The 15,526-nt window shown below is 39.8% G+C and overlaps 1 protein-coding gene across 1 annotated transcript in view; it reads right to left on the reverse strand.

Moving 5' to 3' along the window:
- gpr158b (G protein-coupled receptor 158b) overlaps nucleotides 1-15,526 on the reverse strand; it is a 124,652-nt gene that overhangs the window by 101,274 nt on the left and 7,852 nt on the right. The window contains exon 2 of the mRNA XM_079651011.1: nucleotides 9,314-9,419. Within this exon, the coding sequence (XP_079507137.1) occupies nucleotides 9,314-9,419 (106 nt within the window). The remainder of the gene's footprint in view (nucleotides 1-9,313; nucleotides 9,420-15,526) is intronic.

Consider the following 15,526-nt stretch of genomic DNA (forward strand, 5'->3'; position numbering starts at 1 on the left):
AATTATAAATCAGTGTGTTCAAGTATTGATTGACTTTGTAGGCTGGCAAAAGCAGATCAGTACATGTCGACAGATTGAGCGATAACCCAAGGTTTTTACATTTTTTAACAACATACATTTCCCATTTCCAGGCTCTGTATCTATCGTTCATCACCACTTTAAAGCAGTAAAAAAAAGTTGAAGAGTATTTCATAATTATAACTCAGTATGTTCAAATAATTATTTAATTTGTAGGCTGGCAAAAGCAGAGCCGGACATGTGGACAGACGGAGGGATCCTTTCTGGCTTGCCTCTCTGCCCCTACTCACAGGAGATAATTGGCGTCAACACAGAGAAAGGAGTAAGGGTGATGGAGGAGGCAGAAATGGAAAACATGAGAGTAAAAAAGAGATGAGGAGGGAGCGATGGCCAAAGATAGAGAAGGGATTTTGGAGAGTGTGAATAGCCATGGAAACAGAGGGTGTAAGAGGGGAGGAGGAAGTGGATCTGATTGAGGAGAGGAAGTGAGAGGAGAGACAGAGGGGGTAACCCTCCTTAGCTGTCACAGCAGTTTACACTCATTAGCAGAGCTCTGCCTTTGAAGCCCTTTATCTCCAGCGGCACGTTTCACTCACACACACACACACACACACACACACACACACACACACACACACACACACACACACACACACACACACACACACACACACACAGGCATACTCAAACACACTGCAGACAAGTCGATGCTACTTACATTTAAAAAGCACACAAAGAAGAAGAAAAAAGACATAAACCTACTCAGATGTATCCAGTCACAAATCACCCACACTAATCATCCTCATCCTTGTCTAATTATATAAGCAGGGGCTCCTTATGTAACATGCTTCCCCTACGACTGACTATCCATATTGCATGAAGTCTTGTATTTGGTTCATGGTGACACATCCTACCTTCCTGCACGGCCTTGCTGTTTCTGGGCAGAGCAGAAAAAAAGGCCAAGAAGAAGAAGCTCATGTAGGGGTGCTCATTCATATGCAGCAAATTTAACCTACAACTCCTGGTTAAATATTATTGTTGTGTTTTTTTAAGGATTCCTATTGAACAATCCACTAACTTGAATTGACTTAAGGATCACTAATCAATATGTTGTTCATTGGTAATGGTTTGAATTCGGACCGCAACTAAGGATTAGTGTTACTATCGATTCATCTGCTGATTACTTTTGGGGTTATAGTATGGGAGGCTGTGGCTCATTGTGATAGTGCGTTGACCTTCTGATATGGGAAGAGCAAGGTTGCCCACAGTACCGAATGTAAGTGACATGAATTGTTTGCTGTATAAAATGTGAGAAAAATAGGAGAAAATGTCCTTTCCAGTTTCTCAAAGTCCAAGGAGATGTCAATTCAGTCAGACAACTCACGTTTGAAATGTTTATTATCAGCAGCATTTAGATTGAGTCTGGCGTCATAACTTCCCATAAATACTTTTTACAGAGTCCATTTAGGAGTGATAATTAAATAACTATGGTATCCCCTGGGGCCTACAGGTGGATGCTGGGGTGGTGGGGGTGAGGCAAAAAGCAGCAGTGGTGTGGAAGCATGGCACCAGTATTATAAGGCAGAGGGAGAGATAGCAAATATTGCTGCTTAAAAAGCGCCAGATTAAGAAGAATGTGTTTGGTTAGTTGTAAGAGGGGGCAAGTCATGTTACGTGTATATGTAACATGTAACATGTTACATATCTAACCCTTAACCTAACTCTACTGCCTGAGAGTCCAACATGATGATATGTATATGTTAAATTATATGAAACTGAGATAAGCTGGAAGTCTGTATTTACATAAAAAATGACTTTAACCATTATTTGATCCAAATAGTTGGATTTTATCAGTTGACATACTGTATAGATTAGATGTCATGAATCCAAGATTTGTGTGTTTAACGTTTCCTCTTTTATTTTGAAAAGTATTCACCCCCTCTTTCATGGCTGTTTTCACTTCCTGTCTCTGTGTTTTCCCTCCTGTTTGATTACCTGATTGTGTTCACCTGGTGCCTTTGTGTCTGGCCTCCCCTCCCCAGCTGTGTCTTGTCTTTGTGGTTAGTCTTTATTTAGGCATGTCTCCCCTTGTGTCCCTGTCTGTTTTCCCAGAGGTCCTGCCTGTGTTTTGGATCCTGTTCCTCGTGCCCCACGGTCTGCACCTGTTCAGTTTGTCTTTACTTTAATTTTGCCTTGCTTTTGTATCAGCTTTATTTATTTAAAAGCTTGCTTTTTGTTTAAACTTTATACTTGCCTCCTCTTTGACTGTGTTTCAGTACAACATCTTGTTAAAACCTTGACAACCAATCTGAAAGTGGACCCAATGAGAATTATCACCCATCTTCACATGTCCAATAAGCACTGCTATGCATTTTTATATCTTGTATGTTTCACATCTATGCAATATCCGTCAGAATGAAAAACCCTTTCTGTCATTCAGACTGTTCATCCGTATAATTATAATAAAGTTGAATAGCCAAGCTTAGTTTCATTGTATTTCGTATGTCGTATTTGTAATCTTTTTTTGTAAGGAGTTCAACATGATACAAAGTATGTGTTTCCTTTTATATTAGCTGATTCAATTGCATATTGGGTTTTATATGCAATTGAATCAAAAAGTCAGCTTTGCATTGTTGGTATTTTTGCCATTTGGGAGATATGTCTCTGTCCTAAATGTACAACATGGAGGACTTTTAAGAACTTAAGAAGGCCAACATGAGCAATATCCACTAGCTACCTTCCCAACATAGGAGAGGACAAAAACAGGCTGTTTTTCCTTTGACGCATTATAAACACAGTTGAAAAGCTGCAGTGTTAACATAACAGTTGTTTAGCTACAGACTGAGCCATTACATCATCGTAACAATGAGAAGCCGTGGTAACACTCTGCTCTGTCACATTACTGGAGTCTGTCTTGGAATTATAGTTCTCTCTGAGACAGAGCCTACGGGTGTGTTTGTTCTCAACGGGGAAGCAATGAGCTTCACATTCCCTTTCCACAGCCCATTTCCCAAAAACTGTACTTAGCGAGAATTGGAAATCAACTGTTTTTTAATGAGGGCTTTGGTACAAAAGGCTATTATTTTCTCCTTGGTCTGTACACAAGCCACAAAATCCCTTCATTTTCTTTTTATCACATTTTTCCATGTAGTGTTGTGTGCATGCACTCTGAAACTATTTGGCATCCAAATAATTTCTCCTGGCAGCTTTTCACCACACTGGTTTGGTACTTTGATTGTACAAGAGAATGGAAGTAATGTCCCAGAATTACTTTAATGAGGGTTGGCTGAACAACAAGAATAGGACTTTAATTACAGCAAACATAAAGTGGTAAAATAAATTATTATAGTTTTATTATCGAGTAGGAAATAGAACAACAGGAAAAATGACAGGGGGAAGAAAAAAACAAGACATTGAACATTTCACGTCTTTCACTAAAGACACAATCTGAATTTTATGGCAAACTGCTTGCATTTCAACATTTGTATTATCATCTAAGCCATTATTTTACAGCTTGTTCTTCAAATATATTTGCTATAGATTAATTTCATTTTGAAGATTATGAAAGCCCTTTTATCACTTCCCCTTCTGAAATGATGCTTTGATTCTCACCTCTCTTTGATTAAAGTGACAGTCTGGAGATATTACAGAAGCTCCAACACCATCAGCAAACTGTCAACGCTCATGATGGAAACCTTTTTGCCTCACTTGAGCTACATTTTTTTTATTTTCTACATGTTTTTTTTTACCATGCTAGCAGCTTGTCTCTATGAATAGTAATGTTGCTTTGCTGGTTGGCCCACCACTTCGGTTAAGACTGAAATGTCTCGACAACACTGACAGAAATATTTGGCCCTAATATAGAGGATTTATGTATTTCAATCGCATATAAAATGTCCATCCATTTGGATTACATAGTTCTTACATAAATTGACTAATAAACTCTATGCTTTGCAAATACATAATAACTGTGTCTACAACCTTATTATCAATACATCCAATGTGTTTCAAATACATTAGAACCAGGCTTATGTATTCAATATAAATAAAGCATATGCATTTTAAATTAATAAGATCCAAGTGTATGTATATACAATAAATATAGCTTAATTGGTGCATTCATTTCATAATTCTAATGTATTGATAATAAGGTTGTAGACATAGTTATTATGTATTTGCAATGCATAGAGTTTATTAGTCAATGTATGTAAGAACTATGTAATCCAAATGGATGGAAATGTTATATGCAATTGAAATACCTAAATCCTCTATATTAGGCCAAATATTTCTGTGAGTGAACTATTGGATGAATTGTCGTTAACTGTGTTGCAGACGCTCTTCATCCTAATAGGGTGCATCATATTGACTTGGATGATTCCAGGCACCTGTTACTTGTGTATTGCCAACAATGTAATGGAATGCACTGAAATCCAGCATAGTAAATGATACCAAACAATCACGTGACTATGTTAGCATCGTTATTTGGACTTTGTTAAAATGCAAATGTTAACCGTTCACACCAAGCCTTGCTGCTAGCATGGCTACAGACCTGTTGCTTTTGTGTTTCTATGGGGAGAGCAGTGCCGCCCGACTAGGCACAATCACTTCTTCGGCGCACCACTTAAAATTGTCACCGAGCGCTGCACTCTAAGTTAAAATAATTTCTTCTTTGACCTAGTTACTGCTGAACTTTAGACACTTAACCAATCAGATGACAGCTCTATGTAGCAGCACAAGCTAGCAGGGGAGATAACCATAGAACCATAACTGGCTGTTATTTACGGCAAAACTCTGGCCCCAACCTCGCGGTGAGCAAAGAGCAAATCACTTATCATGTGAATGCTGCTTCAAGCGTGAGGAATTCTAAAGCTTGTGAATAAATCACAAAGGACCTATCTATCAACTTTAACAAAACAAAACTAAAATGTACATTTCCACTTCTTGATTTCGATCCAATCCAGAATTTAATAGGATGCTCTTTTGCCAATGCATCACCCTTTTAATTAAATTAAAGGGGACCTATCATGCAAAATGCACTTTTGCACGTCTTTTAAACATGAATATGTGTCCCTGGTGTGTCAGGGAACTCACCAAGTGTCAGAAAACACAACCCCCTCTCTTTTCCTCCATAGCCAAATCTAAAAAAACGGGGCTGCAACGGAGCTGATTATTGAATTTTTCTGACGTCAGAAAAGGGGTGCTCCGCCTATATGGGCAACTCTCCACCTATCAGGGGAATGAGACGCTGAAGACGCTGTAGTACATATGCCAGGCCTGTAAGTGGCGCTGTAGTCTGCCACAAAAGCAGAATCAGCCCTTGCAAAAACAGGGCTGGAAAAGAGCAAATAGAGCAAAATGAGGCATGGCTAAAATGCATGATCTATTTGGTATTTTGAAAAAAAAATTCACAGACATTTTTTATAGGTATGGCCCTACAATATATGTTTCAAATATGGCATGATAGGTCCAATTTAAGTAGTTTTACCATAATCCTTCTAACAGTCTAACAAACCAAGCCAAAAACACAACCCCTGCAAAGACAGTTCAGTTAGCTCAGAGCTTTTGTCAGCATTGTGTGAACTCCTTGAATGTACCAGACATTAATAACACAAGCAAAAGTCCCAAACTCAAATTTAAATTATCGTCAGATGGACAAGATTGATGACATTGTTAGAAACGGATGGATTTTCATGGTCTATACTTGTCGCCTCTAACAAAACATTTGTAATGACTGAATATAATTTGAAAGTTCTATACAATGTTTTTCTTAGATCCTGCATAAATTCCTGAAATGAAACAGAGACAAACAACACTGCTGATTCAAGATGGCACTGAATCATTGACTGCCGTTTGGCCAAATATGGTGTGTGAGAGAGAATCATCAGAGGAGGAGTGTAAATGAGTGGTAAGCGCCGTAATGATCACCCTTTCATAGTGTGTCATATTCACGTTTAAGAACATGAGGCGTTTGAAAACAGATTTGCACTGAGAGGAGAAGGAAAAACCTATGCATAAACATTAATGTACCTAATTGGAAGCAAATGATGCACTTCAACACAAACACAGGAGACACCCGCATAATTCAAAGCATTTCCATGAAAGCAGTCTTAGATAGGACATGCTGGGATGGCCTTGGTAACTAAGAGGCTGTTTATGCCCAGCACTGTGATGATGATAGAAAAACACCACTCACACCATCTGCACATACACAAATCTGAACAGAAGAAGTATAACGCTAATCAGCACCAGTGAGATTTGACCAGCCTTTTAAAGCTCACCTATTATGCAAAATCCACTTTTTCATGTCTTTTTTACATTTTTACTTTTTTACTAACTTACTTTTTAACCAAATATCTCTCAGAGGGGCGTGGAGAGTGGCTCCTTATTTTCATCTTAAAGAGCAACGTGCAGGTTAGAGACCCCAGTGAATACATTTGTCGGAAAATGATTTTCAGCCCATGGCCTCTGCGCTGTATGTGCTGCAGGGGGGTGGATGCACCTCGCACAACACACCCAGGAACGAAAGCTAGCTCCGGTCTTTTTCCTGTTGGGGAAACTGTGGACTCGACGCTGACAGGCTGGAGTTTGTGCAACCTGCACTGCATTGCAAATGGTGAAATGCAATGTAAAATTACAGAAAAAAGACCAGCTCACTAAATCACAACCGCTCAAACCAACTACCAACTACTACTGTGGATTGGGCAGAGACTTTTTTAATTGTAATTTTCAGGCAAGGTTAAGCATAAATGTAATAAAAAAAAACAACCTGCAAGTTGCTCTTTAAGTAACAGACACAGAATCAGCACTTTTGGAACAGGGCTGAAACAGAGGGGTTTATGGGATGCTACAATGGTTGATCTGTTTGGTATTTCAAGCCAAACACTTCAGAGACATGTTTTGTATATAACTATAATATATTGATGAAAAAGAGTATTATAGGGGACCTCTAAAGTATATAGAACAATGCAGAGGAAACAGACAAACAGATCAAGATGGACATGAGGCAGAACGTGTTTCCTCTGTAGTTTCCCCCCCAAATAAAGGAAGGAAAAAGTGGGGAGGCACACAGACAAAGAGCATGGTCAATTATTCACCGCATCTTGCTGCAATCCATTACACTGCATTTATTATACATCATATGGCCAGCGACATACCACGCAAGCCTGAGCAGCTACTGCTGTAGAAAGAGAGGCATCCTGCAATACATCAAATAAAACTAACGCATTGGCACTGACATGAGCGAGGCAGCGAGCGAACAGCCAGGCCCACACACTGACAAAACACACACACACACACACACACACACACACACACACACACACACACACACACACACACACACACACACACACACACACACACGTATGCACACAGCAGAGATAAGCTCTAATAGATACAAACATGATTTATTGCTGCTGCCAGTTCCATCACAGCAGTCACACAGGTAAGAGCTCTATACCACGGAGAAGACAGTCACACACACATATCACCATCATCAACCCTCATGATCACAGACAAGCCCATTCACTGAGGTCTACAGACACTGCACTACTGTCTGGGGTGTGGTTTTAAAACACAATGTACCATGCAATGAAAGGAAGAATCCTTTTATTGCCATGTTAGCAAGAGCTATGATTGTCTGCTCTCACCTAATAATATAACAGAGTGGTGCAGTAATAAGTTCTAAAATTCTGAAATGGCATTTTACCACATCGCCATCGGTTCCCTTGTCTCGAAGTCAATAATTAATTGAACGTGTTTGTGTTTAGCCTGAAATTAGGTCTCTGGTTAACACAAGCTCACAAGATTTTATTATTTTGTTGTACGAAAAGATGTGTCAGTGATTAACCCAAATGTGATTGTCCAAAGGAACATTTTCTATGTGTCATAAAAACAGCGTTGGCGAAGAAGTGACTAAATGATACTCATCATTTTTCCTTGTCGGTTATAGTCTGTGATGTGACAGTTTTTGTTTTTGTTTTTGTGTTGAATATCAAGTATGGTGCATGCCGTAGACAGTGTCACCAATGTCTGTTACTGCGCTAAAAAGACAGTTAAAAAAAATATATATATTTATTTATTTTTACAGGTAGAAAAGTGCTTATTAATCCAGCTTGAACCAACATTTTGTGGGTTAATGTGGGGTCCGTCTGATTTATTTTGGGCGCGCTCATAGCTCTGGTGTTATTGGCTCTATCCACAGTGTCTTTTGGTTTGTTTTGTATTTCTACCACTTATATCCGAACTAAAGCATCTCTAAAAACTATTGAATTGCTTTCTGTTCAATTGCATATGATAATTTGTTGTACCCAGAGGATAAAGCCTACATATACTGATCAGAGCTCTAACGCTAGCCTTGGGGTCTATCTATAGGATTACTAGTATTATTTTTTTTGCAATTCCACCCTTTTGTTCCAGAGTGAAATATCTCTTCAACTAATGAATGGCTTTCTGTAACATTTTGTATGATCATTCATGGTATACCTACTGTAGAGGATTAAGCCTCAAGATACTGATGCCCGAAAAGGTTTTGAAAAATCATTCCCAACCTCCCTACGGTCTACCTGCTAGCGGAGAAATGCTCTCCGCGGACCCATTCTCACAGCGTTATAAACCTTTTTCTCAATATCAAGCCACACATTGTTTTTACCTCAGCTGTGAGTGTTAGTGTGTGCTCAGGATGAGTTTAGCTTGTTCTTGCTGTATTTGTTTTGCCGACACGGAAGCCCTGGCGAGCTCCAACAAGCCGTTTAGGACAGAGAGTGAATACACATACTATACAGAGATGCTGTATGAGAAACCAATGTGAGTTTGGAAAATTGCACAATATAAATCTATTAGACCTCAGCAATGGCATTATGATCAGTGGAAATGGCCATGACATGGGACCTTTAAGAACTATCTTTTGAACGTGTATTATTGTGGTTAAGTGAACAAAAATGTGTTCACTTAGCTAATGCTCTCAAACTTTTGAAGAGTCTTATAGTAAGTAAGCCAGTCGAGTTCACTTTATTATGGAGCATGGTATTGAGAGTAGTCTAAATGGTGATAAATGCCTCTTTCAAGCCTTTCTCTTAGATATTTATCACTTGATTAATATCTGATTGAATTTGTGCAAAGCGTTTGGTTTGTCTTAAGAAAATAATATTCAGAATGAAGGGTGTATGTGTAAAGGATGTAGTGAAATCCCTTTACCTCCTTTATGACAAATGAGAATGACAAGACCGACAAGTGAGGTGACATGGGAGCATTTGCTGTTATTGCAGATTGAACGAAAAATGTTATCCAAACTCACTTCCATACTGGTGAGATTACAGCGGTGAGTCCCAGCAAACCAGCCACTGTTGGAGCACTGGTCAATGTCCACGTCCTGCAGGTTCACATCCACACGAACCACACCCCTGCCAGAGAGGAGAAGGGGAAATAGGAATGAATGTTGAGTAAAGTTAGCAGAAATCCTGAGAGGGAAATCACGAGAAAACTGTGCGAACGGAGCAATCACAGAGAAAGATGAGAGAGAGTGGCGAGATAAATGGATGGATGTGATAAGGAGACGGAATAAAAAATTGAAGATGCAGATAGATTGGGATAAATGGTAAGAAAAAAGTGAAGAAAATACACTTCACTGGGTACGAGAACAGTGAAATTAAAGGGGAAGGAAGGATAAGGATAGGATAAAGCATGAGGGACATCAATGTAGACATTAGACATTGGGAAAAAGAGAAGTGGAAATGTGACAAAATAACACGAGGTTAGGCAAATTGGTGCGAGGCAGGAGGAAAGGGAGGCAGAGAAGGCCAGAGTGAAATAGAGGAAAATTAAAAAGAACAGGAAGAGTGATGCTCAAGGGAAGTAAGGTCAACGGTGGAGGAAGGGAGGACGGCAGGGTGGCAACAGAGAGGAATTCATGAAATAGATTGGAAGTGGGAAAGGGAGAGAAACACAGAAGAAGAGACGAGAGAGCAGCAGATAGAAGCGGAGAGGAAAGTGAGTGAAGAGAATAATTAGCGATACAGGGAGAGAAGCGGAGAGGAGAGTGAACAGGCCTGTTAGCGGCAGACAAATATTTACACATGGCGCTCTCCAAGAAGAAGAAAGTGGACAGTGAGAACAGAGCTTTTAACCCTGAGTGGACGGACTCATTCATGTTCATCCTGCCCACTGGGAGCACAGAGCCAGTGTTTCTCATTTGTTCAGAGACCGTGGCGCTCATTAAAAGTGCCAAAACGCCACTATGAGACAAAACACAAAGTGTTTGACCAAACATTCCCTCTCAAGTCAGAACTGAGGTCACAAAAAATAAGCAGTCTCAGAGACCAATATGATCCGTCCACCAGGATCAAACTTAAAACTAAATATTGTTCCAGGGCAGGCTAACCGAGGCTAACCAATGAGCAGCTGCATGTGTGTATGAGAATGGCCCTGACACCATTTCAGGCCAGATCTAAACTCCTGGAAGGACAAGCTCCAGCTCAATTCTCGACTGAACAGAAAAAAGTGAGTGAGGGACTGCAATATAAGAGGGAAAGAAAGAGAAACTTTAAAACTGTTCAATTGATATGGTGTGTAAAGACTGATATTGTTCTATAATCGTCTGAAACTGTTAAGTCATGATGTGAAACGGTTAACAAAGAAAAAAGGAAACTCAAGCTGCTGCTACACTTTATTTTATTTATCTAAAATTAAGCACTTTTAAGATGCACATATTTTCAAAAGCTATTTTATTTTTAAATGCAGCCCGAGAGGAACATTACACATATCCACAGTATTTACTGTATATCTGTAGAGTTCAATGTTAATTTATTTGATTGGCAGTCAGTTGTTGATTACATGCAGACGTTGATAAAGCTACAGGCTACTTCAATATATATCACACTAATTCATAAAGCAACTTAGACATTTTGATGTTCCGGACCTTTGCATGGGGACATTTTCTCTAACTGGACCTCGTTCAATTTTAGTTGAATACCCCTGATCTAGACTGTGAGGACACAGACATCTTTGTCCAAGCAGCTTATGTCTCTCAACAACTCCCAGGTGATTTACTTATTAGACGCAAGCATGCGTTCATCAACTGCCAAGCGATGCTCTCAGAAGAGGTTGCAAAGATCATCATACCTCTCCATGTGATCAATGGCAGTGACCACACCTCAGGGTTTTATGGGCACGGAAAAAAGAAGGTGATGGAGAAGGTGATGACTAATCCTGAGGCAAGAGAGAGTCAGAGCTGAGATGAAGGCATTTGTCCTCTCCATTGTCTATGCCGAGAGTGCAGATGTTACCTGTGGGCAGGCCAGAGCTTCCAAGTGACACACACTGAAGAAAAAGAGCACATTCTGTCTGCCACCTGATGATGACTCATTGGACCATGTAGAAAGGACAAATTATATTGCATATTGCCAGCTGCATTACAATCTGCTTGAGCATCCCTCTCCCATTGGTCATGGCTTGGAACTTGTGAATGGGAAGTGCCGACCACACCCTTCCCCCTTTGACCCAGCAGCTCACACGTACTGAGTTTTCTGATAAGAGTAGTGATGATGAGATGAGCGAGTGTGGAGAATCAACATATTCAGATGAAGAGTAGCGGCCTATTGTTATGTTGTAAATTCAATCGAAATGCCTTGTTAAATTACTTGTGTAATAACTTGTATTCTATTAAACACATTTGTCATCAAATTCAACTGAATTCATTCATAAATTAGTGACCATAATGAGACATTTGTAAGCATAGAGAGCTACGGTTTGTTTGTCATCAGCCACAAATGTTGACCTTTTTGACCTCTGAGATGACCTCTGTGTACTTTTTTTTTGTAGTTTATAACTCAACTCAGCATGAGCATAGCTTTAACATGAAGGCTCTACGACAACGTTGAAAAATCGACCTTTTGGAGCTGAAAAATTGGCGGCCATCTTGGATTTGAAGGTCAAAATAGGTCAAATCATCAAAACAACATCAAATATGAATTCTTCGACCCAAAAAATGCCAGAAACCATGTATTTAACAACATTGTAGGCCAAAACATTGAAAAGCTCATTTTCAACCTATGGTGATGGCAGCCATTTTGGATTTAGGGCTCTAATGTGCCCACATTTTTGCGAGGGGCATTTTTTTTTTAAACCCTTCATAGATGGCAAATCTACTGAGAAACGAACTTCCGCTCTCCACGGTCACGGAATTGCTGGAGATGACCCAACTATATGGAAACATGTCAAAGTAGAGGCACAAAATACAAAATTTTACCTGAAAATGAGCATGAAAAAAATGTATGTGTGAATGTGTATTTTTGCAAACGAACTGTTTTATTTTATTAATACAGTGTAGAGTTTTTTTTAATTGGGCTTTTATTGTGAAAGGTTCAAAGGGAAGGAGACTAATGAGCTTTGGTGTTTTTATATTATTACCTGCATAAGTAGAGGTGCAACTCATAACCCCTCGGATTGACTTTGTTTTGATTGGGTTTCACTAGCTTGCACGCAAAACATTCTGGTACTTGGATGCACTGATGGCATGGCTCCACTGAAAGGAGAACTGAGCTTCCTCGTTCAATAGATAAGGCACTGGGAAATGTATTAGTTTATGCCGCTACATTTACCATCTTTAATGATCAGACTTTCACACTAAAATAATAATAATAATAAATGATATATATATAGCGCCTTTCAAGGGACCCAAGGTCGCTGTACATGGTGGACAAACAAAACAAACAGACAATCAAAGGGCAAATAAAAAATAAAGGAAGCCGGGGGACCAAGAAAGGGCTAGGCCAGGGTGAACAGGTGTGTTTTTAATGATGATTTGAAGATGTCCAGGGAGGCAGCATTACGGATCTCGGCAGGAAGTGCATTCCAGAGGGTGGGGGCCACAACACTGAACGCCCTGTCACCCACAGTTCGGAGGCGAGAGAGGGGGATGGAGAGCAGGCCCGTGTCAGAGGACCGCAGACTCCGAGAAGGGGTGTAGGGATGGAGGAGGTCTGATAAGGGGCGAGGGTATGGAAGGACTTGTACGTGAGGAGGAGTGTTTTGTACTGAATCCGGGACTTGACCGGCAGCCAGTGTAGGTGGATGAGGGTGGGGGTGATATGTTGCCATGGTTTGGTGCGGGTGAGAAGCCTGGCGGCAGAGTTCTGGATGTATTGGAGCCTGTCCAGGGTTTTGCTGGGAACCCCGGACAGGACTCCATTGCAGTAGTCCGGACGGGATGTGATGTCTTAAAAGGTCCATTTAATTCTAAATGCTAACATCAGTACCAATTTTGGACAAGATTACGTTTCATGTAATCTTGGCCAGCTAAACAGCCAGATATGTTACTCTTTGATACTCGTTGATCACGATAATGTTGGAAGAAATTACAGAAACCCTTTTCTTATGAACAAATACAATTCATCAGCACCGGGGACTGCAGCCTCCAAAAGGAACATGTTTAACTAAAACTGAATATCATAACCTTAATGTGGCTAGGATTTATTGCAAGGCTGTTGAATAAGACTGCATTAGTTTAAGTGAGGTGAACGGAATACACTGGCAACTGAGTGCAATTCCCCAAAACAGCGAACATAAAGTAAAGGGTGCAGTTATTGGAAACAATTTTCAGCCACAGATTTATACACATTTGATGTGTATTCTCTCATTATTCATAATACTGAGGCAACATGTTATATACACAGTGCAACAGTGTGACTCATAAATGTGTTTTTAATAGTTTTCGTAAGACAATGGAGTGCTATCTTACAGTAAGACATTTATAAGACAACACTTTTTAGAAGAATCACCTTATTTGTCTGTTTTCATGGGACTTATTAGGAGAATAAAATGTATATTACCCAAAATATCTTGAAAAGGGATTGTTATGTCTCGTAAAATCTGTTAAGTTAATGTTTTTAGTTCAGTCTTGTATCCTGTTTTATTTTGTAGTAACCTTTCCTTCTTGTTGCAGATTACCTCACTCCTCCCTTTGTGTGTTTTCCCTCCACTGTGATTGTCGACTCCGCCCTAATTGTCTGCACCTGTTCCCCCTTAGCCTGCCTATATATAGATTCTGTCTCCCTTGTCTTGTTGCCAGTTCGTTTCGTCCCATGTGCCTGACTGCCAGCGTGAAGTCCATGTTTTTTCTGCTAAGAGCTAAGAACCAAGTTTTGGAATTTACTTTATCCTTTGCATTTTTGATACTTTGTTAACCTTTTCCTCATAAGAGTGTTTTTTGTTACTGTACCATAACCTGTTACCTCTACGGAGGGCTCACAGTGCCACTTTTTTCAGCAAAGACTTTATTTGTACTTTGTTTGTCGAGTCGTGGGTTCACACTGGTTTGCCTAGCCGTGACAGGAATTGATTAAGTTCAATACAAGAATATCAGTGGCCATGCAGATAATTCTGGTAGTAGCTTCCCTTGTTTTGTGTTTCAATGCCAACCTGTAAAGACAGTTATTACACATGCAGTGTGTTCAGCAACACTTGAGCCCTGTGGTGTTTGCCCACCAAAGGTGAGAAAGATTGTCGACTCTCTCTTTGCTTGCAGAGCCAAGCATCTCTGTGGGATAATACTATGGTTCAACATGGAGGCTGCTGGCCTGTGCAGCAGAGAGCCACCACTGATCCCCACTGTGAAGAGAATATGTTTAAATACTGTTTGGGGATGTGACTGCAATACAGCATGAGAGGAAAAAATCCTGAGACTTAAACAAGTGAGGCCAAGCTCACGCCAGCTGTTGCCTTCCAGCTTCTAGAGCTAAGTCTGGCTCTCTTACCATAGATAGGCTACTCTCACATAAGTTCTGTGTCTGAATTTGGATACTTGCTTTAGTACACTGCCATGTTGTGCACTGTAAAGACACTGCAGTGTGTGAATATTAACTGTAAAGGGTTGTCAGAAATTCTACATGCCTGCTTTGCCTTCACTGTTTTAGTTGGTTTAGTTTATTTGTTTAGTTGTCAGGGACCATGTACAAAAAGAACATCAATCTCAAAGAGATAAGATGCTTTGCAACAGATTGTAGAAGTTTGATCATTTCCAGCTGTAGTCCCTGGGCAGGTCAACACAAAACACAGCACATACAATTAGCAACAATTAATATACTTCACATAAAATGTAAATTTCTATCATCATTAAAAAAAACTAGATGTACTAATTCATTCAAATAAAAATAATAAACACGATACAAAACTCAGAAAGCTAAACTAATATGTGCATGATTGTTTATTTCAATCCATGTCTTGATCTGGCCTGAAAACCAGGAGATATCAGCATTAGCTTTTAGTTTATATTGTTCCATTCTTTTATTGCTCTGTACGAGAAAGAGGATTGACCAACTGCAGATCCTCTTTTAGGGATTCTGCACTCTGTTGATGATCACAGTTTTTAGCTAGCTAGTGACAATTGTTTGCGGTACTAAATCATTACACACTGCTTAATTAACCCTATAACATTAACAGTGTTTTTTTTACATCATTATAGTGGTCCATTACTTAAATGGAAAAAAAAACCCATGTAGAACTATTTCACACA

This window comes from Notothenia rossii (genome assembly GCF_949606895.1).
Source record: "Notothenia rossii genome assembly, chromosome: 9".
Lineage (NCBI taxonomy): Eukaryota > Metazoa > Chordata > Actinopteri > Perciformes > Nototheniidae > Notothenia > Notothenia rossii.